The sequence below is a fragment of the Nilaparvata lugens genome, chromosome 9, assembly GCF_014356525.2.
Source record: "Nilaparvata lugens isolate BPH chromosome 9, ASM1435652v1, whole genome shotgun sequence".
In the NCBI taxonomy this organism is placed as follows: Eukaryota; Metazoa; Arthropoda; class Insecta; order Hemiptera; family Delphacidae; genus Nilaparvata; species Nilaparvata lugens.
The window spans coordinates 36,740,025-36,765,552 of NC_052512.1; the positions used below are offsets into that span (position 1 = coordinate 36,740,025).

The 25,528-nt window shown below is 36.6% G+C and overlaps 1 protein-coding gene across 1 annotated transcript in view; it reads left to right on the forward strand.

Annotated features, from left to right (window-relative positions):
* Positions 1 to 2,491: 2,491 nt before the first annotated feature.
* The window catches only part of LOC111052209 (arrestin domain-containing protein 17), a 30,028-nt gene continuing 6,991 nt past the window's right edge, over positions 2,492 to 25,528 (forward strand). The window contains exons 1-5 of the mRNA XM_039435823.1: positions 2,492 to 2,920; positions 9,117 to 9,272; positions 11,667 to 11,875; positions 13,549 to 13,731; positions 24,520 to 24,706. Coding sequence (XP_039291757.1) covers positions 2,806 to 2,920; positions 9,117 to 9,272; positions 11,667 to 11,875; positions 13,549 to 13,731; positions 24,520 to 24,706 — 850 coding nt within the window. The 5' untranslated portion in view covers positions 2,492 to 2,805. The remainder of the gene's footprint in view (positions 2,921 to 9,116; positions 9,273 to 11,666; positions 11,876 to 13,548; positions 13,732 to 24,519; positions 24,707 to 25,528) is intronic.

Sequence of the window (25,528 nt, forward strand, 5' to 3'; positions counted from 1 at the left end):
ACCCAATATACCATTTGTCCCAACTCTATGAATATCAAAAACCCATCTGACCCAACCTACCACTTGACCCAACTACTGTGCTGCACTCTGGCAAAACGTCTGCAATGTTCCAGGCTTGGTTACTCTCTACCTACGGTCTACTCTTCAGGTAAAAGTCTAGAAGGCCTTGAAACCAAGCACAACTGTTTTGACAGTTCTTGCTATCTTTGAGGTTAGATTTGTGTTATTTTGAGGTTAGATCTGTATTATTAAATTTGGATGAGGTTATTAGATTTGGTAAAACCACCATAAAAGCATCTTATCAATCAGTAAATGATTGATGATTATTCAATTTGATATAGGTAACTTTTCACAACTAGATTTTACCTTACTCCAAGTATTGTAGTCTATTGTTGCTATCATAGTTTTTATTAAGTCAGAAAAAAGCTGTTGACAGGTATCCTACAGCCTACGATATAAGTTCTGTAAGACAATGGAATTGAGTTACTGTATTAGAAATAGAAATTGGAAATGAATATTTATGGACATTCCTTATAACCTAGGTTAAAACCTACAACATAAATAATTGTAGAGAATGACTTTGATGGAATCTGCCTTAAAAAATTTCCTCACAAGTTTCTTCCCTCAGTAAATTTGGATAAGTGTTTCTAGAATACATCGATTTAGAGTAGCCTACCTACATAGTTTTATGAATATTTCAGAAGCTATGTTTCTGGTTGTACTATTTATTTACTGAGAAATAAACAATTTGCACAACGAAATTTGTAAAAAAATCAAATAATCTCCATGATATAGTACCCTACAATTCTCGGTTACCGGTACTTATGAGACTTATTGAAGTTGTCGAAGGAGTACCACTCATCAAGAAGGCATTGATGTTTTGCACACCATAAACTATGCCACGAGAGCGCAGCACAGTAGTTGGGTCTAGTGGTAGGTTGGGTCAGATGTCAATTGGGTCAGATGGTTTTGTGATGTTTATAATATTGGGGCAAATGGTATATTGGGTCAGATGTCTATTGGGTCAAGTGGTTTCGCGGCTTTTCTCGATTTAAAAAAATTGGGTCAAGTGGTAGGTTGGGTCAAATGGGAATTGGTCAGTTGGTATGCACCCCCTCAGAGTGCGAAAACTACCAATGAAGACATATATGTTTTTAGATTGTCATTCATACTCTGTGCCAGAACTACCAATGTCGACTTCTGCACTTCTAGCATTCGAATTTCCGTATCGAAATGCCGTAGTTCGAAATACAAGGTGAACTTTCAAGCTGATTTGTGAGAAAATTGATATTATGACATAGGTAGTTCTTGCACCAAGCCACAGAAATAATTATGTCGTGTTTACTCTCATTCCTATTACAATGATGTATGCGGACATGAGCAGCTTCTCTTTGTCTCAGAAACAGAGTAACGGCCAGCAACAGTCACAGTTATAACATAGTTATTCAAAAGTATTCTTTGAGTATCTATTATGAGGTCCACGTTATAATGGTTGTGTATGATTTGCAATGGTGTTGCTATCCTTGTCTATCGTTCAACAAATGTGAAAAAGTTAGGGGTTAGTTTTTATTCAGGTTATATTTAATAATGTTTTATTAGGATAGGTTAGGTTTTTGCTTTAAAATTGCAATATGCTAGAAGGGGCTAGGGTGCAGTTGGAGTTATGTTTTTGATGTTTCAAATGTGAAAGGATAGGTTAGGGGGTTAGGATTCTGCTTTGAAATCTAAATTATTAAATGTGAAGGGTTAGGGGTTAGTGGTTTGGTTTTTTGGATTATATTTAATAATGTTCTATGAGGTTAGTTTAGGTTTTTGCTTAAAAATTGCAATATGCTAGAAAGGGCTAGGGTCCTGGTAGAGTTATGATTTTGCTTTGAAATCTAAATTATTAAATGTGAAGGGGTTAGGGGTTAGTGGTTTGGTTTTTTGGATTATATTTAATAATGTTCCATGAGGTTAGGTTAGGTTTTTGCTTTAAAATTGCAATTCGCTAGAAAGGGCTAGGGTCCAGGTAGAATTATGCTTTTTGATATTTCAAAGGTGGAAAGATAGGTTAGGATTTTGCTTTGAAATTGCAATATGCTGGAAGGGATTAGAGGTTTTTCAAATAGTTATGTTTTTGATGTTTTAAATGTAAAAGGGGAGGTTGAGGTTTCGGTTTTTGTTTTGAAATGACAATATGCTGACTTGGTTATAGTGTTTTTTAACATCAGTTGAATAACAACTGTTACATTTTACTAATTATTATATTTTTCAAAAGTACTCTTTCTTTTATTGAATAAAATGATAATATATTGAATTTAATGATAAATCATGATTGGATAATAATATCTTCATCAAATAGAATGACGATTGGCTCCAGTTACAGTGCTCGGTAACCATCATCACAAAGAACGTTACATTCAAAGATCTGACTGAATGGAACGGGAAAACCCCGTTGCAAACGCATGCGCGATACGGTGCTGTCTGAGACAGAGAGTGGTTTGTGTTTCTGGCAAAAGGCTAAAACTCCAAGTAGGGGTAAAGTGGACCATTTTCCATTTAGATATTTAGCCTCTCGTTTCGAAAAAACTAGCCTAAAAACTAAAAAATGTGAAGTCTGAATCTGAAGGAACACGCCTGTCTTCCTGAGCAGTTTTGTTATTAGTTCATACTTATTTTTAGGTCACTAGTGTAATTATTTTTTATTGCTAACCTCACAGTTACCGCCCTCTATTGCATCTAATGATTTCTTGTATGTAGTAAACCTATAGGTAGTTTCTGAATAGGCCTTAGAAAGTTAGAAAGTCAAACTACTGTGATAAAATGGGTCTGGAAAAGTTTGTAATAGTATTTGATAGTCCTACAAATGCTTATTATGCTGGACAAAATGTCACGGGACAAGTACAGCTATTACTGGACAAGCCAAAGAAAATACGATGTAAGTAACAACATTTTTAAAATACGATGTAAGTAAGACCAGTTTTAAGCTACTACACATTGATTTTATCTATGTTATTATTGAGGCTGAATTTTTGAGCTAGGCTACTAAGTTTTGATTACCTAATGCTTGTCGTTGTGCAGGCCTACTTGGTAAATATCATTTCGTGAAATTATTTTATGTATTAGATTCAACCGGTTGTTAATAACACCTATAACTACTCAGATGTTTTAAAAATTCATAATTGCACTCATGACGAATTTTTATCGCCAATATGCTGCCATAAAATTTGATCTCTTCATAAGTATGTCAGGAGGTGATGACTGTAAATTGTAATCTTCTTGGGCGTCAACATTGTCAATTAATTTTATACAACTAGTGATGTGGATCGAGAATATTCCCAGTGGGAAGGAACTTATGAATTGGTAATATTTCCGAGGCCAAGAAATTTTGGGAACTCAAGGGAATTTATAAAATCGTTCTAAAAATGATTGAAATTCATCAATCCCACTCATATTTTACATCAATATAATCAATAAATCATCATTCTATTTTATATTGATCAAGCTCAGCCACATTTTACATTGATATAATCAATAAATCATCATTCTTTGAGCCTGTTTTTGCTCATTCACTCACTGTCTTTTAAATACTCGAATAGTCCAGTCAATGAAAGATTATAACTTAGAGGGAATATTGTGGAACACAATTTTCGATCCCGTAGCTCTTTAAGGGTAGTAAGGGGGTAAACATATCAAAAGTCCTCACTCCTACCCCCTGTGCTAAGGTGGTGGGGGTGGTTTGAAAGTGGCATTATTTTGATTTTGCATATATCTCGAACAATACGCGCCTTACGGAAATTTTTGTCGAACACAATCATATAATATTGAAACTCACAAATTATCCTACAAGTTTCATTTACAACATTTTTCCATATCTCTCATAGTTTTCTATGTATGAGCTCTCTAAGGTATCACAATTTGAAAAAAAACCATTCCGGTTCCGATTTTTTCATCTTTTTGGCCTTATAAATTTTTAACGATCATTGAACAAATCCCTGCTAATCATGGGCTCATAGAGCATTATATTCTCTTCAATTTCATATATGGTCTCATTATTTTACGCATCTCCCAACGATTGTTGCAGCCGTTATAGTGTTGAATGTGAAATCTTCAGTTCAACAACAATAGATCAATTGTCAGGGAAATTGGGAGGGAATGTTTGGAACACAATATTTGACTTCGCAGCTATGTTTGAAATAGTTAGAAGGTGAACATATCAAAAGTCCTTATCCCTACTCCTTGAGCTTAAGAGATGAGGGTAGTTTAAATGTTGCATTTTTTCATTTCTGGCTGACACGCATGTATCTGGGAAACAATGCATTTCAGCGACATGGCTAACTGAGTCAAAATTAGCTAGATAAATTTCCTACAAGTTTTGTACAGTAGAGTTTTTGAGATATTCACTTTTAAAAGTGTAAAATCTTTGAAAAGACAGTTATCCTTCCAACTTTTTGCACTTTCAGGGCTTATTACAACAATGCATCGGAAAAATGTATTTTTTTCACACAGGGGGTAGTAGTAAGGACGTTTAATATGATTACTCCCCTACTATCATTAAAAGAAGAGCTAGGCCTACGGGGTCAAAAATTGTGTTCCAAAATTTTCCCTCTATAATCTTTCATTGACTGGACTATAGGAGTATTTAAAAGACAGTGAGTTGTAGAGCATTCAATTCTCTTCAATTTTATGTATTATTTCATCATTTTATGCTTTCCATCAATTTTTATAGCAGTTTTAGTGTTGAGTGTGGTAGGAGTGAGGACTTTTTATATTCTTACCCCCTCACTATCCTTGAAAGGACTGCGAGGTCAAAAATTGGGTTCCAAACTTTTCCCTCTATATCTTTTTGAGCATTCGTTGTCTGGACTAGTATCTTATTACAAGTTAAGTGAGCCACAATGACTCTTGAAAGGTTGTGAGCTGTGGAATTATTTTCTTAATATTGAATTAAACTCGAGTATGCTCCTTGTTTAAGTTTAGCCTATTTTGCTGTATTTTATAATTTCTAATTTTTGGATTTATATTCTACTCTAATCTTTATTTAGGGGGTCAATTATATTTGTGCGGAGAAATTGAATAGAATCATGCAATGGAAGTTAAATTACACTCAATACTTTGTTGACTTTGTTTACCTGATTTACAGGCATTTATTAGTAAGTAAAAAATCTTATTCAACTTGTAAGACATGAAAGTAGCATGATAATAGTGGTGCAATTGAATGATTTATTGAGTGCTCATTTCTCCTTTCAGTCTATGAACTTCAAATTACTGTTTTCTTTGAACTTACTACAATTTATAAGCTATTCATCCTTATATTTCTTACATAAATCTGTTGTTTGAGACCATGTGCAACAAAAAACGTCTTTTTTGGTCATTTTTATGAAAGAAATCATAAACTTCCTTAAGTTCCCATAAATTCCCGGGAATTTATGATTTTTGGGAATATTTCCCTTATATTCCCTGGGAATATTTTCTCGATCTTATTCCCGGGAATTTTACATCACTATATACAACTGATTAGATTGTAGAAAGCTTTTGGTGATTGTTGATAGTTGAACTTCAAAAAATATGCATTCACTTTGCGACTTCTAACTAGCTTTGCATCAATAAATTCGTTTGATATCATTGAAGATAACGCTTTAATAATTTTGATATGTAACATTACTGAACAATAACCAATAAATACCGTAATAAAAATTTTCTCTGATTATAAATAACCTTCTAGCTTATAGGTAGCTTATTATAATTTTATTTTATTGTTATCTTTTATTCTGATAAACTTTACAACTTAATTTTCACATTATCTTTCATTTTTTTGAACAATGTAACAAAAAAAAAAGAAAACTCTTTCGATATTACATTTTAATAGTAAGTTATGATCACATTTTTTCTGCGTCCGAAAATAGGCTATAATTATTTTCAATCAATGTTTACTATTATACCGTGGTAGTTGCTGTTATCCTAGCGGGCGTCTTCTCAGTTACGGATAGGGGGATGCCTCCTAGATATGGGGATATGATATAGGGGATATATGTATATGATATAGGGGGTACCGGGGAAATCGAATTCCCAGAGTGGACCAAAATCAGCAAAACAACTGCTGCCTTGCAGATGGAGTTCAATGGAACTTCAAAGGCTAAGGAAACAAAATCCTAACAGAAAATTGGCTGTTGCTTTGTAGATCGGCATTGGTTTGTCAAAAGCTAAGGAGGAATACCTGAAAAGATTACCTGGTCCTTCATGATGGGGGTTTGGCGGGGGGCCAACAACCCTTCTCCATTAGACAAAAATAAAGTTATGAAACCTCAAAATAAGCCTCGGAATGGATCGGACTTGAAAAGAAAGAAGGGTACCCAAAAGAAAAAATCTGGTGTGGTACACTCACACAACTTTCCTTGCTCATTGAACTGCAAGCCTTATTCTTGAAAGAGAATAATTTAGGGGAATAACATAGGGGAAAAAAGTTCGAACACTAGAGTTTCCGTGTAGAAACTAATTGTGTGGAGATCAGAAGATAGAGACAGAGCGCCCAATTTTGAATTTAAAAATAATCTTATTTAGAATGAATTTTTTGACATGAGCACGAACACTAGCGCGTCCATGGAAAAGATATAAACTTATTTTGGGGGAAATTTTGCCACCAGAGATCGCTTAATTAGAGTTAATTCCTCAGCCACAAGGTCTATAAATACAGGTCATGACACTCGTGTTCCTTATGGAGCGGCCATTATGTGGGGTCTTTATGGCGGTACATTTGAAATATTCCAATCTGCTCATAACAAAATCATCCATTATGCTTTTTAAAAACAATATTCTGGTTCAGATAATAAGTAAATTCAGGTTTTCGATTTTTTAATAATGGTTCAATTATTCATTTTTATTATTAAAAATTGTTCTTATTCTTGTAACTTGTTATGATTCATAAGGCATTGGGACAAAAGGCAAACCTCAAAAATCTGGTGTGGTGCACTCACACAACTTTCCTTGCCGTTATGAAAATTGATCAACTGACGCTAGTGTTCCCGCGCATCTCACGTCTACTTTTCTAAGATCTGAGCCAGCTGGTGACAGGACAATAGCGCTGCAGACACACGAAGTCTGCTATTTCTTCATAGTGAATGATCTAATAGAATCAACAGTTTGCAATTGAATAATTTTATTTTCTCGAATTTCGAGCTTATTTTCAATTTTAGGTGAAAATGTTACTGAACATTAATAATTGTAGAGATTTTCATGCTCAATCTTTTCGACTTGAAATTTTTCGTTTAAATTGTATCTGAAGCCTGATAATTGGAAATCTAAAATCAAACTTTGCATAGATGGTGCAGTGCTCCTGAAATTTTTACAGATATGAGACTTGTGACAGTTGATAGAGCTTATCAATGACTTTTCTATGTATGAATTTGATCAAAATCGTTGGAGCCGTTTTCGAGAAAATCGCGAAAACCCCTGTTTTTGACAACATTTTTGCCATTTCAGCCGCCATCTTGAATTGCATTTGATCAAAAATTTTTGTGTCGGAACATTTTTTTATAGTGTAAGGACCTTAAGTTCCAAATTTCAAGTCATTCTGTTAATTGGGAGATGAGATATCGTGTATACAGACGCACATACAGTCATATACACACACACACACACATATTCAGACCAATACCCAAAAACCACTTTTTTGGACTACGGGGACCTTGAAACGTATAGAAATTTAGAAATTGGGGTTCCTTAATTTTTTTCGGAAAGCAATACTTACCTTACCTATGGTAATAGGGCAATAAAAGTAAAAAGAGTTTGAAGTTCCCAATCTAAAAATCAACAATTCAGTTCCTAGTTGGAATCTAAATATTAGATTATTCTGTGGGAAGAATTTATTGTACAATTCAAAGCCAAGCAATAATCCTTGAACAATATAACAAAATAACACATCATGTTGTTCATTCTATAATGGTAACAGCTGATTAATTTGAAAATTTGTGAGCAGATTGGAATATTTCAAATGTACCGCCATAGACCTCACATAATGTCGATTTTGCAATATTCATCACGTGACTGTATCATGACCTGTATTTATAGACCTTGCTCAGCTAGCTTCTGTTCCCCTATAATGACGATTGGTGGCTACATATTATTAAAAACTACGATCATACTATTGTATAGTATATCTATTGTTTTCAGTTCAGAGTACATTTTCCTTTGTATAAATATTGTGACATTTTGTTTTTTTTTAAAGTCGTCAAAACAGCTGTTCTACAATAAAATATCTCGACTATGTGCTCTTCTGAATAAACTGCAACCTACCTACCTCATGCACGAGAAGGAGGTTACAAAGTCCATTTCTCAAGGATGGGATGGACCCCCTGTCAGTTTCCCAGGATTATTCATACTCTATCAACTAGGATGAATGCGAATAGTCCAATCAGAACTCTTGGGAATTATTTTCTTACCGTGACTGATGGGCCTATGTGGAAATCTAGCTTTAATTGTGTAATATGGTTAGGTCCACGTTATAATAACAGTATTTCATTAACATTGGTGCTGCTATCCTTGTCTATCACATGACAAAGCAGATAGCGCTATCCTTTTCTAACCCCGCAACGTTGCTAACTCGTTTTTTAACAATGTAATATAATTAACAAAATATTCAATCTAAATTATGAAATTCTATTATTAAATATTTAACAAATATTTTGCCTTGACGAATAAAATATAATTGATTATTTGAAGCAAGAATGAACAGTTAATATTATATCAGAAATAGGCCTACCGATATCAGCAGCCGTTCTCTATTGAAGGCTCATAATATTATGCCCCCCACCCCCCTACAAGAGTTCACTGATAGGTTTATAACTGTTGTTTATCACTTTTTGCTATTTCTAAAGGAGATTTAAGACTGTTTTCTACTACTTTTAATAATATGTTTGTATTAATAATATGTAACTGTAGATGATTATTAATAAATTAATATTATGAGTAAAGGCAGCGGCAAAGCAGATATTTGGCAACGTTGTTCTCCTATCTTCCTCCACTGCCGTTATAACGTGGACCTCACTATAGGTCAGTGTACCGTATTTTGTTTCAAGTTGTATAACTGTTTTGTATCGTGGCATAAGAATAACAAACTTTACAATTTTCTTTTACAGCTTTGCAGATAAAATTCCTGGGGAAGGGAGAAGTGAAATGGACAGAGAATGAGGAAGTAAGACAGAATGATGGCAATACGCGCTCGGAAAATGTAGTCTACTCATCTGATGAGGAGTATTACACTTTCAAGTATAACTTGGCTGGAGGAGCAAACAGTAAGTAAATCGAATCCTATGAAAAATGAGAATAGGCATTCTCACAGAGTGGCGCAGTGAAACCAGACATCATTATTAAACGAAAATTCAACTTAATTTACATCATTTAATAATGATTATTATTATTATTATTATTATTAGTCGTAGAGCTCCCGAAGTGGAAGACGCTGAGTAAAATCATGATCATCGATTTTTATTGGACTTGGCGGTTTTCTTGTTCGCCCACCAGCTTTTCATTCTCTGAGAAAATGCAGCTTTTTTTCTTCACTCCATCTTGTGCCAACTCTTGGTGCTTTTATCTCTGGAATAATTATAATGATTATTATAATTAATAATGATTATTAATTCATTAGCATATGCATAAATGCAATTTCCATCTTTAAACTAGACATCTTGATTGCAAAAGTTAGCAGGTCTGTAGAGTTGGTAGATGTTCGAAATTCTTTACAATTGATTGTGATTTCTTTTATTTTTGAATATTGTATTTGTTTGCTCTTATAAATAAATAGATAAACTCATTGACCTGGTAATCATGGACCATTGGTTTTGGATCATACAATAGCGGTGAGAGCATTTTATGGAAACTAATGATATAACTGCTGTACAACAAATATTATGAAGGCATTACCACATTTAAAGTTATGAACATAATCCCTGTTGGGATATCTTCAAGGCAAGGTGCACTACAACAATACATGAACTGAAGGAAAATATTTTTTCCCACAGATACCTTGAAAAGTGACAATTTCTGCCCTGATGGCAGGCCGCAAAGAATCACCTTTCCGCACTAGTGCGCAAAGTAAGTACTTTGCGTTCTCCAGATGTGCAGCATGACAACGCGAAATAGTTATGACGTTATATAGAGGACCTGTGCGGGAAAATCGAAATTAAGTTGGTAACACTGACTGTGGTAGTCATTTCAATGCTTACATATTCAAGATAAACCCCCTTTAAGCATTCAATAATCTGAGAGTGGCTCAGTAGCTCAGTTGAGAGCGAACTGGACTGGTAAATGAAATATTCACAACAATGATGAGGTTGTGGGATCGAATCCCATTCACAGTTTCTTTTTATTTGGCTGAGAGTTTTCAACTCAAAATTATTCATGTAATTTTGATGATAAAATAAATATTCGAAATTAATTAATATATTATAAAAATTAAAAATTCAAGCATATACAAATTTAAAACTAAACATTTTAAAATTTGGAAATTAAAAAATTGAAACTAAGATTTTTAAAGTTTAAAGATGTAAAAATTTTAAAATAAAAAAATCTATAAATTGAAAATTGAAAAATTTGAAAATTTAGAAATAAAACAATTTTTTATTGTAGCCTAATATCAATTTTAAAATTAATTGAATTTATTATTAATTACAAAATTATACAGACAAACATTTGATGGATTTCTGGACATTCTACCCATAATTACTCACTTTTCATATTCAATGGTAACTGTAGGAAAAATTTAATGTGAAATAAAAGTTTCTTTCGGTGCAGCAAAATGTCACTTTGCGCACTAGTTGAACAAATAAATAAAAACTTAATCCCAGCAATTTTTCAAGAAGTGTAAACTGTAATTTTCTTCATGGTGTCCCACAAGGCTTGGTGTTGGGACCTGCATTATCTTTCATCGCAATCATGTCCTTGATCTTGAGGGTAGCGCAGTTTTCGGATGATACCATATATATATTTTTTTTCTGGTCCAAATCTTAGCCAGGTGCAGCAGGAAACTGATACATTGTTCTGCTGCCACAGGATGGTTAGAAGCAAATAAGTTGCTACTGAATGTGGACTTGACTCGAAGATTGATTTGTACACTGAGTCCCAGTCAGGCCATAATAGTTATTACTGAACGAAAATCCCAATTAAATGCTGTAAATCACCCCGAAGACTTCTGCTACTACAAATATTGACAACAGGGTTAACAGCTAGATGAGAGCTACTATCCAAAAATTATTTCTATCTAGCTGTTAATCCTGTTGTCAATTTTTGCAGTAGCAGAAGTCTTCGAGGATTTTTACAGCATTTAATTAGGATTTTCCTTTAATAATAACTATTTATTAATTAGCATTCGAACAAATGCAATTTCTCATTTATTTCCATCTGTAGACTGACTGGCCTCTATGGCTTCTTATAAAATGAGCTCTGCTATCCAGAGATTATCAGTTTGGTGTTAGGGTGAGCATTCCTGACTGGCAATTAGGAGGTACCGGGTTCGATTCCCGGGCTGGAAAATAATTTTTGGATAGTAACTCTCAATCGAATTTCCATCTTGCTGTCCACCCTGTTGTCAATATTTGCAGTAGAAGAAGTCTTCAGGCTGATTTACAGTATTTAATTAGGATTTTTGTTTAAAAGAGATATTTGTTGAAAGTGTGTTTGTGTGTGTTCAGGTGAGCTAGAGCTACCAGCCGGCCAACACAACTACACGTTTGCGGCCAGCCTTCCGCCTCTGCTTCCCTCGTCCTTCGAAGGCGAGCACGGCCACGTGAGGTACTCGGTGACGGCCACACTTGACCGACCCTGGAAGTTCGATCAACATGCCACTGCTGTATTCACCGTCGTCACGCCCATTGACCTCAACTACAACATACATGCCAAGGTACGTACAGATTATGTTGTAAATTGTACAGATTTCGTTGTAAACTGTACAGAGTCTGTTGTAAATTGTACAGACTCCGTTGTAAATTCTACAGATTCCGTTGTAAATTCTACAGATTGCGTTGTAAATTTACTGAAAAAAGTTATTCTTGTGATTTTTTGTAAAATCAGCAGTGTTTTGGTTATTCAAGAAATGAAATTTTTAACAGCCGTCATTTTGTTTTATGTATTAAATTTGTAGAATGTCATAATTTTCTGTAGATCTTCAGTTTTCATAATAGATCATGCAATGTTTCACTCCCCTATGTTCAGCTATTATTTAGGAAGTAAGTGAGTCCGTTCTGAGTACATGGAATGTGGTAAATTGTCCGATTCACAATTCACCAGGTAAAAAGTTCCGTGTCTCATGGGTAGAATTTTGACGGATTCTGTACTAGAAACTAGTTCCAGTTCCAAATTCCTGCCCCACAGTCGAAGCCTGGTAAATTGTGACAGTTCAAACTCTCAGAGCTCTTATTGGTCGATTGAATTGTAGTCTGCTTGCTTCTCTACGCATGCGCTGATAGTTTGTTTACCATAGCATAGCCATAGAATACATAACCAACAAAATGTTGTTTGATAACCTTTCGTTGAATGAATTTTTCTCCATAGATAATTTGAGAGTAATGGAATGAAAGAAATGCACACTTTTCTAGACGGTAAGTTTGTAAATCAGCCTTTGTTCAATAGCGCAGCTAGTGAATGACACATTTTTGTGTAAATAAACTTCATAAGTGCGCACCAAAAGCTTGAACCAACGATTTTGAAATGGGAACATTTTGCAATAGTCACGTGATTGAACAATTTACCACTGGAATTAGAACAATTTAACACTGGAATTAGAACAATTTAACACTGGAATTAGAACAATTTACAACTTTTTCGTGTTCCCATACCGTGCCCAGTGAAAAAAAAACAAAATGACGGTTGTATGAATAACTAAGAACTTTCGGACAGTTTGAAAATCATATTTTGTACTCAGGAACAATGCTCTAGATTCTAGAATACTGGCAGGGAGTTCGGAAACACTCTGTATAGTCAATGCATAATCACGTGTTTCTTATTACAACTTCTTTTTTCCTTCTACTTCTTCTCCTTCTCCTGAATTTCAGATTTTCTTTTCATACTTTAATTTTTAGTACGTAATCTTGATATTGTTATTCATAGTACTGTATTCATTTGTATGAAATGTAAAGGGTTGTGTGGCAGAGAGGACCTGGAGTCCTAACTCCGCCCTCTAACTCTGCCTAATAAAGGTAATCAATCTTCTTCTTTTCCTCCTCCACCTCATCCTCCTCCTTCTTCTTCTCCTGTCTTCTTCTTCTCCTCCTCTCCTTCTTCTCCTCCTCCTTCTTCTTCTCCTCCTTCTCCTTTTTATCCTTCTTCTTCTCCTCCTTCACCTTCTCCTCCTCCTTCTTCTCTTTCTTCTCCTTCTCCTTCTACTTCTTCCTCCTTCTCCTTCTTCTCCTTTTTATCCTCCCTCTCCTATTTCTCCTTCATCTTCTTCCTCCTCTCGCCTCCTTCTCCTCCTCTCCCTTCCTCTTCTCCTCCTTCTTCTTCTCCTTCGTTCACTTAATAAGAGAACTTACTATCGAATTTAGTTGTCAATAATAATAATAATTGTATTGTGCGCAGGAGCCGGTGAAGATGGAAGTGGAGAAGTCGTTCTGCTGCTGCTGGTGCAAGTCGGGTCCACTGCAGCTGGTGCTGGCCATGCCTCACTCTGGATGGGTGCCCGGTCAGTCCATCCCGCTCACCCTCGAACTGGACAATGCCAGCAATGTCACTGTCAACAATCTTATCGTCAATCTCGAAAAGGTTGGTACAAACATCCTCCTCCTCCTCGCCCTCCTCTCCCTCGCCATCCTCCTCCTCCTCCTACTACTCCTCCTTCTCCACCTCCCCTGCCTTCTCCTCCTCTTCCTCTTCTTGCTCTCCTCCTCCGGCCAGATCATTCCACTCACCTTGGAGCTGTAGTGAAGCCCACGTTATAATGACAGTGGAGAAAGATAGCAGACCAGCGTTGCCGATCTCTCTGCCTTGCCACTGCCTTCTATAAAGAATTTACTGATACTGGTATATCTGATACAACTGTTCATTCTTGTTGAAAGTAAACAATTCTATTTTATTTGTCAAGAAAATATTTTATAATAAATTTCCATAATTGAGTTTAAATATCTTGTGAATAAATTATTTATCGACATTGTTAGAAAACTATCTGGCAAGGTTAAGGAGGTAGAAAAGGATACCGCTATCTGCTCTGTCACAAGTGTACAAGGATAGCAACACAAATGCCATCCTTTCAATCTTCCACCCTTTTTTGCACCACTTTATTTTTATTTTGTTTTGATGTGTATTGTAGTTGTTGTTTGCATGTATTCTTTTTGTCAATCCCTGTATCAAACTTATATGTGTGTATAAAAATAAATTGAATTAAAATGTTAAACAAATAGAACAAAAAATTCTAGAATTTCCTCCAAGAATGAGTTTGTAATTGGTATTTCAAATCATCCATACTCCACTGCCCAACTATTGGGCAAGATGAATGTTTATTTATGATCTAAATAAAGATAAATAATCAGACATTCAGAGTCTCCATACATGACCAGCACTTGCTGGATAGATTGCATCAAAATATAAAAACTCAATACCAAAAAATCTGTTGTGGCGCACTCACACAACTTCCCTTGCCGTTTTGAAAATCGATCAACTGAAGCTAGTGTTCACGCGCATCTCAAGTCTACTATTCAAATATCTGAGCCAGCTGGTGATAGGGTAGTAACGCTGGAGACACACGAGGTCTGCTATCTCTTCATAGGGAATGATTTAATAGAATCAGCTTGTGAATCTGGCACTCTACTCCCTCGATGAAAAGGCATTAGGCTACAATGTTTTCTGAGATCTATTACTGACCTCCCATCTTCATCTCCCAATTAACGGAATGACTTGAAATTTGGAACTTAAGGTCCACACAATATAAGGATCCGACACGAACAATTTCGATCAAATGCAATTGAAGATGGCGGCTAAAATGGCGAAAATGTTGTTAAAAACAGGGTTTCACGCGATTTTCTCAAAAACGGCTCCAACGATTTTGATAAAATTTGTACCTAGAATAGTCATTGATAAGCTCTATCAACTGCCACAAGTCCCATATCTGTAAAAGTTTCAGGAGCTCCGCCCCATCTATGCAAAGTTTGATTTTAGATGTTTAATTCTCAGGCTTCAGATAGAGTTTAAACAAAGAATTTCAATAGGAAAATATTGAGCATAAAAGTTATTCTGAAGTTTACACATCAGAAATAATACAAATATGTACAAGCAAATACACAAATGAGAATATATTATTGAAATTTACACAAAATATAAATTATAAAATATTAGAATAATTAAAATGAATACACTCAATGCACATACAAAAGTTAGAAGTGTTTTGAATCTGCGAACACTATAATATTCACCGGCAAAAATACGATAAATTATAGTGAGATTCTTTTTAAATTGTCAGAATTATTTTGTTGAATGAGAAACATTGACGTTATGCTCCCGCATTGTTAATGCTGACGGTTTATTAAAGTGAATCCCACTACAGTGATTTTTAAAAACGTTATCTGATCGAGTAATGAGGCCGTATTACATTAGGTGACCAGGCTGGGACACCAAGAGTGCCAAGGGCTTCAGATCATTACACCAGGTTTTAGTGTCTCGCTCGGGACACTAACCCGACACCAGGTTTTAGAGTCGCCAGACATCCCACCGCTGGGACACCATTGGTGTCTCACTGGTGTCCCATTTAGCTTCACACACTGGTGTCTCGTTGGTGTCCCACCTGTTGTTCAATGTAATATGGACCTAAAGCTTTCCTAGTACATACAGATAGATTTATTGTTGCATTATTAGATATAGAACACAAAAGGTTGCTGGGATCCACATGATGTTGCAAGTGTATAAAGCAGCAATCATGGAAAAAATAATTTGTGGAAGAGCCCTGGCTGCCTTTAGGCTCCGGCCACACATTGAGCGATCTGCGATCCCACAGATGAACTATATCTATATATGAAGATAGATATATAGGATCGCATATTTCTCTCTGTGTGCCCGGATCTTTAGACGTTTAGGCGCCCGGTTGCACAGAAGCCGGTTAAATTTTAATTGTGATTAATCGCACGAGAACTAATCAGAGAAGGCGAGAAAATGAAATTCGAGGTTTTCGTGTGTAATTCATTACGATTAAAATTCAACTGGCTTCTGTGCAACAGGGCTTTAGAGAAGTAGCGAAAAAGTGGGTGGAACCTGTCCATGTTTCTAAAATAGGCAAGAGATTTTCATGGATTGAATTGAATTTTGAATCGAAAATGGTTCAATTCGATACCAGTCAACAAGTTCCGAATAACTTCAATCATAGAGAAAAGGATAGCATAAGCTATATTTTCTCTATGCTTCAATCTAAGCCCCGCCCTGTTCGCTGAAATAGAGCAGTTGCAACACTTGTCAATTGCATGGCAGCCAATCACAGTTGGTCATCCAACACTAGACCGGGTCCAATCAGCTGTTTGGGAACATAGGCCAGGTGACTGTCGCCGTTGACCGGTGTCACTCGCATCATCGCTACGTACCTGCACTCCTCTTTCCCCCCTCCTCCACCACCCCCGCCGGCCACAACCCTCGCGCCGCCATTGCTAGTCGGCGGCAAGAGCGGTTCCCTCGTCAAACTGTCATCCCACACGAGTTGCTGGTTGTCCACGTGACTCGGCTGCTGTTCCTCCTCCTGCTGCCATTCAATGGGATTCGGCCAGACTCGAGTCTGCGGCTGCGGCTGCGGCTGCGTCACGTCCACATATCCGTCGACCGTCGGCTGCGGCTCCTGCGGCGACGCAGGATGCTTCATCATCATCGACTCGATCCAGGTGAGACTGCGGCGCGGAGCGAGAGGCGGAGGTGCAGCGCTGCCATTGGACATGAGTGACGTCACTGATCGGTTTCGCGATGCGCCGACTCGGTTGCGCAGTGCCGACTGGCCACCAACTCCACCGACCCCGCCACCGCCGCCCCGGGTGGAGGCGGGAATGTGTCCGAGTGCTCAATCTGCACCGAGCTGAGAGGCACGTCCAGACAGGGTGTGATCAGCTTCGGGTGGTTGGCTAGGAACACGACAATCTCGGACGCTGGCGGGCGTCGCTTCGGGTCGATGTGCCAGCATGATGATATCAAGCCCTCGCTGCAACAGACAGCAAATAAAATCAAAAATTTTCGAAATAAATTCATTTATCGCATTAGAAAATAATACAAAAAAAAGCTGGTGTGGCGCACTCACACAACTTTCCTTGCTGTTATGAAAATTGATCACCTGACGCTAGTGTTACCGCGCATCTCAAGTCTACTATTCAAAGATCTGAGCCAGCTGGTGACAGGAAAATAACGCTGGAGACACAAGAGGTCTGCTATCTCTTCATAGTGAATGATTTAAAGAATCAACAGTTGCCAACAGTTTACAATTGAATAATCACATTTCGAATTTCAAGCTTATTTTCAATTTTAGGTGAAAATGTTACTGAACATTAATTGTAGAGATTTACATGCTCAATCTTTTCCACTTGAATTTTTTTGTTTCAATTCTATTTACAAAAGTTTCCATAATGCAATAAAGTGATGGTTGCATAAAAGCTGGTTTAATTTTAATCATGATTAATTCCACGAGAGCCAATCAGATAAGCCTTCTTTTCGAAAAGCCTTCTCTGACTGATTTTCGTAAAATTTATCACGATTAAAATTTAATCGGCTTTTGTGCATCCGTGCCTTGTAGTTGTAACTCTGTACAGTTTGAAGAATACTAATTTTTTGATATTTATGTTAGGTGGACTACTCGGCGGCAAAGTGGCTGATGAAGAACATGGACCCCCTGAACGAGAACGTGGTGCAACTGCTTCAGAATGCCCAGGACCCCTTTGTCGTGCAGATATGGAAGGACGCCGAGATTGTCGGCATGGCCCATCAGGCCATGAGTGACACTCAGTTTGGTGCTCGCACAAGGTAACACAACCTGAATTTATTCATTTTTAAATCTTGACATCCGAAGTTCATATTAAAAATTACAATGCAGTGAAAAATGCGTGATAATTTTTGTGTTCATGTTTTCATTTTTTGCATCACAAATATCAGGTAACTATAATAATGTAAGAACATACATAGCACATATTGTGGATACAGCATCAGAGTGTTACAACCCTCACACAGTAGCGAATCGTTGGAAAGAAAAACTGAAAAGTTATGAATAGTTATGAAAGCGCTGCGAATAATTTACGGTATTAGCTCATGTAAACCCATATTTAGAAGGTTGGGTCTACTTGCAATGCCTGCATTATATTTTTGTGATTGCTGTGTATGCGCATAGAAATAAGAATACTTCTTGTGACAACATAATATCCCACCCATATAACACTAGACAAGGAGGTTCGCTACTTCGATGTCCTGTGCATAGGCTGACATTGGTTGAGAAGGCGCCATTCTATCCGGGTATGATGATTTAAACTATTCACCCAAAGCCCTGAAGGATAACAGCCACGAAAAGTTTGCTAGGGAAGTTAAAAAAATGTTCATTGAGGCTTGTCCTTACTCACTTGCTGACTGATTTGAGGTGTTCTGTTGAGCGGGTGTTGGCTGGAGAGTGGGCTCTCGAAACATTGTTTCTTTTCAATGTAAGATTATAAAATTCTGACGTGTCACATGCTGTGCGAGCTCTGCTCAACTATACAGCTTTATGTGTCAAAAATTAAACTAAACTAACTATCAACAAACAAACATCCGTCAGATAAGTGAGCATTTACAGTGAGGTCCACGTTATAATAGCAGTATTCGATTAGAATTAGATAGATATATCTTGATCCATGAGCATATTATATAGATGCAAAAGATTAGAATTCCTATAGTGAGGTCCACATTATAATGGCAGTGTTTGATAAGCAATTGTATTACTATCCTTGTCTATCATTAAACAAAGTGGATAGCGCTATCTCTTTCTCGCTTTGCTCTGTTGCCAGATCGTTTTTTAACAATGTAGAGTAGTTATTTGTGCAACTAGTGCACAAAGTGACAGTTTACTGCACCGAAAGAAACGTTTACGCACGAGCCGTAGGCGAGGGCGGAATGATTTCTTGAGTGCAGCAGAGGAACTTTGCTCACGTATTTCACATTAAATTTTTCCTACAGTTACCATTGAATATGAGAAGTGGTTGATTATGGGTAAAATGATGGCTGAAATCCATCAAATGTTTGTATAATTTTGTTATTAATCAGTATTAATCAGTATTCGAAATGAACCTGCCGATACACAAAACCCACAAAACCAACAGTCCTTCTCAGGACTTGCCGACAAGAAATATTGGACCATCAGTCCAAATTTGCCACTTGAATATAGAAAGCATAAGTTATTCTAAGAGTCAGTACTTATCTAAGATTTTAAAAAGAGACAATATTGATCTGGTTGCACTTCAAGAAACTCACTGTGACACTGAGGAGCAATTGAAAAATAGAGGCAAGATACCCGGATATGACTTACTTGGTGCCACATATCATCAAGCATATGGAGTAGCGACTTACGTGAGACATGATATAGAAAATGCTTCTCTTATCTCCACTTCCTCAGATAATGAAATCCATAGTGTGGTCGTCAAAATAGGAAGCATTACTGTAACCAATATTTATAAGCCGCCGGCTGTGGCATGGCCAAGCACAGTAATCCAAACACAACCTAACCCTGCTGTATACTTGGGTGACTTCAACAGCCATCATGAACAGTGGAAATACAGACACTGTGATGCAAATGGGGAAGCTGTAGTGAGATGGGCCGAGGATGAAAACTTAAACCTTGTTTATGACGCCAAGGACAGATTCACATTCAGCTCGGCTGCTTGGAGACAGGGATACAACCCAGATTTATGTTTTGCATCAACTGATGAGAGAGGCAAACCTCTACCAGTCAGCCGCAGAGTTCTTTGTGACTTCCCCCACAGTCAACACAGGCCAGTTATAATAAGGTTGGGCATCCAAATCCCATTAGTAACCTCCATACCTCGTCCTCGGTGGAACTTCAGAAAAGCTAATTGGGAACTCTTCTCAAATGAGTTGGACAAATGCCTGGGATGGATCCCACCTACCAGCAAAAACTGTAGCAGGTTTATTGGAGCAGTGATTAGCACTGCTAAGAAATGCATTCCCAGGGGGTATCGCAGGGAATATGTTCCAGGCTGGTCTCAAGATAGTGAGGAACTCTACCATTGCTTTAATGAGACTGGTGATCAGGAGGTGGCAGACCAACTTCTCCAAAGCCTTGACTCTGCAAGAAAACAAAAATGGATGGAAACAGTAGAAAGTCTCAACTTCCAGACCTCAAGCCGCCAAGCCTGGACTTTGCTGAGGAAATTGGGCAGTGCAGCACCTGCCCAGAGACCAAAGACAGGTGTCAGTCCAAATGATGTAGCATCTCATATAACAGCCACATCCAGAGTACCAAAAGATAAGGAACATTCAATTAAGATTAAGCATGAACTGAAAAAGCTGAAAAATGAAGCAATGGCAACAGAATATGGTCAGCCTTTTTCACCTGAAGAAATTGGATTTGCACTCAGGGACACAAAGCCTGGTAAAGCACCAGGATTTGATAACATAAATCCAGAATTCCTTATCAACTGTGGAAAATATGCTAAAGTATGGCTGGCAAGATTTTTCACTGATATTATGCAGACAGGTAACATACCAAAGGAATTGAAGCAATCAAAAATAATAGCAATTTTGAAGCCTGGAAAACCTGCAGACTTGCCAGCAAGCTATAGGCCTATAGCATTACTATCAGTACTCTTCAAATTACTGGAAAGGCTAATCTACAACAGAATTTGTCAGAAGATCTTTGATGTAATACCAATTGAACAGGCTGGTTTTAGACCAAAGCGAAGCACCTGTGATCAAGTTCTGTCACTTACCACATTCATTGAAAGAGGATTCCAGGAGAGGCTTAAAACCTCCGCTGCTTTCATCGACTTGTCTGCAGCCTATGACACAGTTTGGAGGGAGGGTATGATATATAAGTTTCTTCAGGTAATCCCATGTAAACTGACAGCTCGTCTTCTAAACAACATGCTGAGTGATCGTACATTCCAAGTCATCATGGGTGCCAACAAGAGTACACAAAGAAAACTGAAAAATGGCCTGCCACAAGGCTCAGTCCTTGCACCTTTGCTCTTCAGTCTTTACATTGCTGACTTGCCAGAGACTCAGTCTAAAAAGTTTGGCTATGCTGATGATTGGGTACTAGCAACTGGGTCTAAATCATTTGAAGAAGCAGAGGAAGTCTTAACTCAAGATCTGGAAAAACTTGGAAGATATTTTCGACAATGGCGCTTGAAGCCAAACGCCAGCAAGACAGAGGTTTCATGCTTCCACCTAAACAACAAACTTGCCAAGAAAGAACTCAAAATTCAATTTGAGAACACATTGCTCCTCCATAACAGCACTCCTAAATACCTCGGCGTAACACTCGATAGAACTCTCTCCTTCAAAGCCCACTTAACAAAAACAGCGGAAAAGTTGAGGACCAGGAATAATGTTGTTCAAAAGCTTTGTGGAACTAGCTGGGGGGCTTCAGCTTCAACCCTGCGCTCAACAGCTCTGAGTCTTGTATTTTCTGCTGCTGAATATTGTGCACCTGTGTGGCTAAACAGTCCTCACACACACAGAATAGATGCCCAACTCAACAATACAATGAGAATGATTAGTGGAGTCATCAAATCAACACCTACTGAATGGCTTCCAGTTCTAAGCCACATACCACCACCAAACCTGCGTCGTAAAAATGCTCTCATCAGAGAATTTGAAAAAATTTCAAATAACCCAGACCTGAGAATACATGAGGATATTGAAAATGCAAATAAAACCCGCTTGCGATCAAGAAAGCCACCAACAAAAACTGCAATCGATACTGCTACAGAACAGAACTTCAATTTGCTTAGTGCATGGCAGCAGGAATGGACTATGAAGCAGCGAGATCAAATCCCATGGTTCTCCCAAAAGCCACCAGGTTTTGGCTTACCAAGGAAAGCTTGGTCGACTCTAAACAGAATTAGAACCAAGCACGGTCGATGTGGTGACTTGTTGTATAAATGGGGCAAAATACCATCGCCCTCCTGTGAATGTGGGGAAAAACAAACAATTGACCATATAGTGAAAGAGTGTGCAATCACAGCCTTCAGAGGAGGAACAGAAGAAGATTTCTTGATGGCAACTCCAGAGTCAATAGCTTACTTAAACGGACTGGATATATGACAAGGGATTATTCCAATGATGATCCTGAAAATGGAATGGATACTGATTGATACGTCTTGAAAGCCATACGCTAAATAATTTGTTATTAATAACAACTTTAATTCATTTTAAACTTGATAATCCAATTGAAAATCAATAATCCATAATTTATTCAAATTAAAAATTAAATGAATCCAATTAATTTGAAAATTTGAATAATTTTGAGTAAATCTTAATTTCTAAATAATTTTTCAACCAATCAATTTATGAATGAAAAAATATTATTTGAAATAATGAATAATTAATAATATTCAAAATGTATAATTTAATGAGTTCTCATTTTTATTTATTTGAAAATCAGAAAAAATATAGATAGAACCAGCTGATTGGGATGGCTGCAAGATAATACGCAAAGTATTAAGAGTATGCAAAGTAATACTTTGCGTGCGAACTAGAGTGGAAAAGTGATTCTTTGCGTTCTTTAATCAGTGCAGGAATGGTCACTTTTCAAGGTAACTGTAGGAAAATATAATTAATTAACAAAATATTCAATCTTAATTATGAAAATTCATTATGAAATCATTGAAAATTATAATTTCTTGCTTGATAAAATAAAATTGATTATTTAAAAAGAGAATGAACAGTTAATATTACATCAATAAACCTGTACATCAGCTACCGTCTATAGAGAGTATTGACAAGACAGAGGATCGGCAACGTTGTTCTATCTTTCTTCACTGCCAACGTGGACCTCACTATAGATATCTTGATCCAAGAGCATATTATATAGATGCATAAGATCACTTCAAAAGATTAGAACACCTACATACATAACAGAGGCCAAGTCAATAAGTTATAACGTCAGTATGGTTTTAGCGGTCGTAGAGCATTTTAGAGCATTCAGGCAGCTGAAAAAACTCTTCATCATCATGGGTGTTGCTGTCCATGGACCTCACCATATCTCTTGTATTTTTTGTATTCATCTAATGTGATATTAACTGTTCATTCTTGTTTGAAATAATCAATTATATTTCATTCAACAAGAAAATATATCTTCCAATGCTCAAATAATGTATTTCATAACTGAGATTGAGAGTTTTGTTGATTAATTATATTTTTATATTCTTAAAAAACAATCTGGAAACGTTGCGGCGGAAAAAAATAGCGTTATCGAAAGATAGACAATGATAGCAACACCAATGTCAATCAAATACTGCTATTATAACGTAGACCTCAGACCTCATTAAATATCTTGTATTTTGTATTGTATTCGAATGTATTTTTTCTAACGACGTGGTCAAGTGCTAATAGAGGGGACACTATTGTCCAAAATTTGTCTCTTCATCCAATAATATTTGAGGACTGAAAATTTTGTGAAGACGACCTATTTCGGACTATGTGTGACCTTATCTAAATTGGGGGGAGGAATAGCACCCTATCCATTCGATGATGTACTGGACTTATTGTATGAATAAAGAATATAATTGAAGAGACTTGAAGTGTTGTCAAAAATCCACTTTATTAATAAAAATTATTATTTCTCAGGAGCAGATTATTTCTAATCATCAGCTGATAATGTGTGAGGTCACACGAAAGCATGCACCTGTTAAATAATAATTTTTATTCAAATAAAGTGGTCTTTTGACAATATCTCAAGTCTCTCCAATTATGGAAAAGTTCCACAACATCAATATTCACTCTACAAACTTAATAAAAAATATAGTTATGAAGTGAAAATCGAATTAGTCTTAAAGTTTTCTTCTTAAGCTGGGTTTACACCGGAGTTAATAACAAATTTTTAACACTTTTGTTATTAACTGATGTTAATAACAAAAGTCATTATCATATGTTAAAAACATTTTCTTCAATAACAAGTTAATTATTTCCATTATCACTTTTCACTCTATCACTCTATTATCATCCATCAAATCTTATTTTGCGTATATTATATTCCTAAAGAATAAGTTTAGTGCATTCTGTGATAATAATTTAAGTTGATAATATATTTGTTATTGTAATAATATGACTTATCTGTAAATTGACCTAGCCTAATGTACTTGATGTATTTTTTGGCTGAAATAAATCATTGAAGGAATTTTCTGTTAAAAACACGAGTTATTAACTTTTGTTAAGGTAATTTTTTGACGATTGAGTCAAGTTAATAACTAGTGTTATTAACTCTAGGGTGAACGCAGCTTTACTTTTCATTCTTTTCTTGTATCAATTTTTCTATTTGGTTCTTTTTATACAGTCTACATTGACTGACAAAATTGTTTTTATGAATGAATAATTCAGTGATTGTGTGCTAATCAGGCGGAGGTGGGCGGTTGCCATAGCAACCTGACAGTGGAAGTGCCTGTGTTTGTGGGGACGGTGCCTGTCTACGAGGCGCCCTTGGCAGGGCCAACTGACGCCCCTTCTGCACCCCCGGCCGCCCCAGGCGTCGATGCGCCTATCGGATTTAATTTGGACGGCACCCAATCGCTTTATCCGTCTATATGTGAGTCTATATATATTCTTTCCACCTTTTTTCACTGCCAACGTGGACCTCACTATAGATATCTTGATCCAAGAGCATATTATATAGATGCATAAGATCACTTCAAAAGATTAGAACACCTACATACATAACAGAGGCCAAGTCAATAAGTTATAACGTCAGTATGGTTTTAGCGGTCGTAGAGCATTTTAGAGCATTCAGGCAGCTGAAAAAACTCTTCATCATCATGGGTGTTGCTGTCCATGGACCTCACCATATCTCTTGTATTTTTTGTATTCATCTAATGTGATATTAACTGTTCATTCTTGTTTGAAATAATCAATTATATTTCATTCAACAAGAAAATATATCTTCCAATGCTCAAATAATGTATTTCATAACTGAGATTGAGAGTTTTGTTGATTAATTATATTTTTATATTCTTAAAAAACAATCTGGAAACGTTGCGGCGGAAAAAAAAGCGTTATCGAAAGATAGACAATGATAGCAACACCAATGTCAATCAAATACTGCTATTATAACGTAGACCTCAGACCTCATTAAATATCTTGTATTTTGTATTGTATTCGAATGTATTTTTTCTAACGACGTGGTCAAGTGCTAATAGAGGGGACACTATTGTCCAAAATTTGTCTCTTCATCCAATAATATTTGAGGACTGAAAATTTTGTGAAGACGACCTATTTCGGACTATGTGTGACCTTATCTAAATTGGGGGGAGGAATAGCACCCTATCCATTCGATGATGTACTGGACTTATTGTATGAATAAAGAATATAATTGAAGAGACTTGAAGTGTTGTCAAAAATCCACTTTATTAAT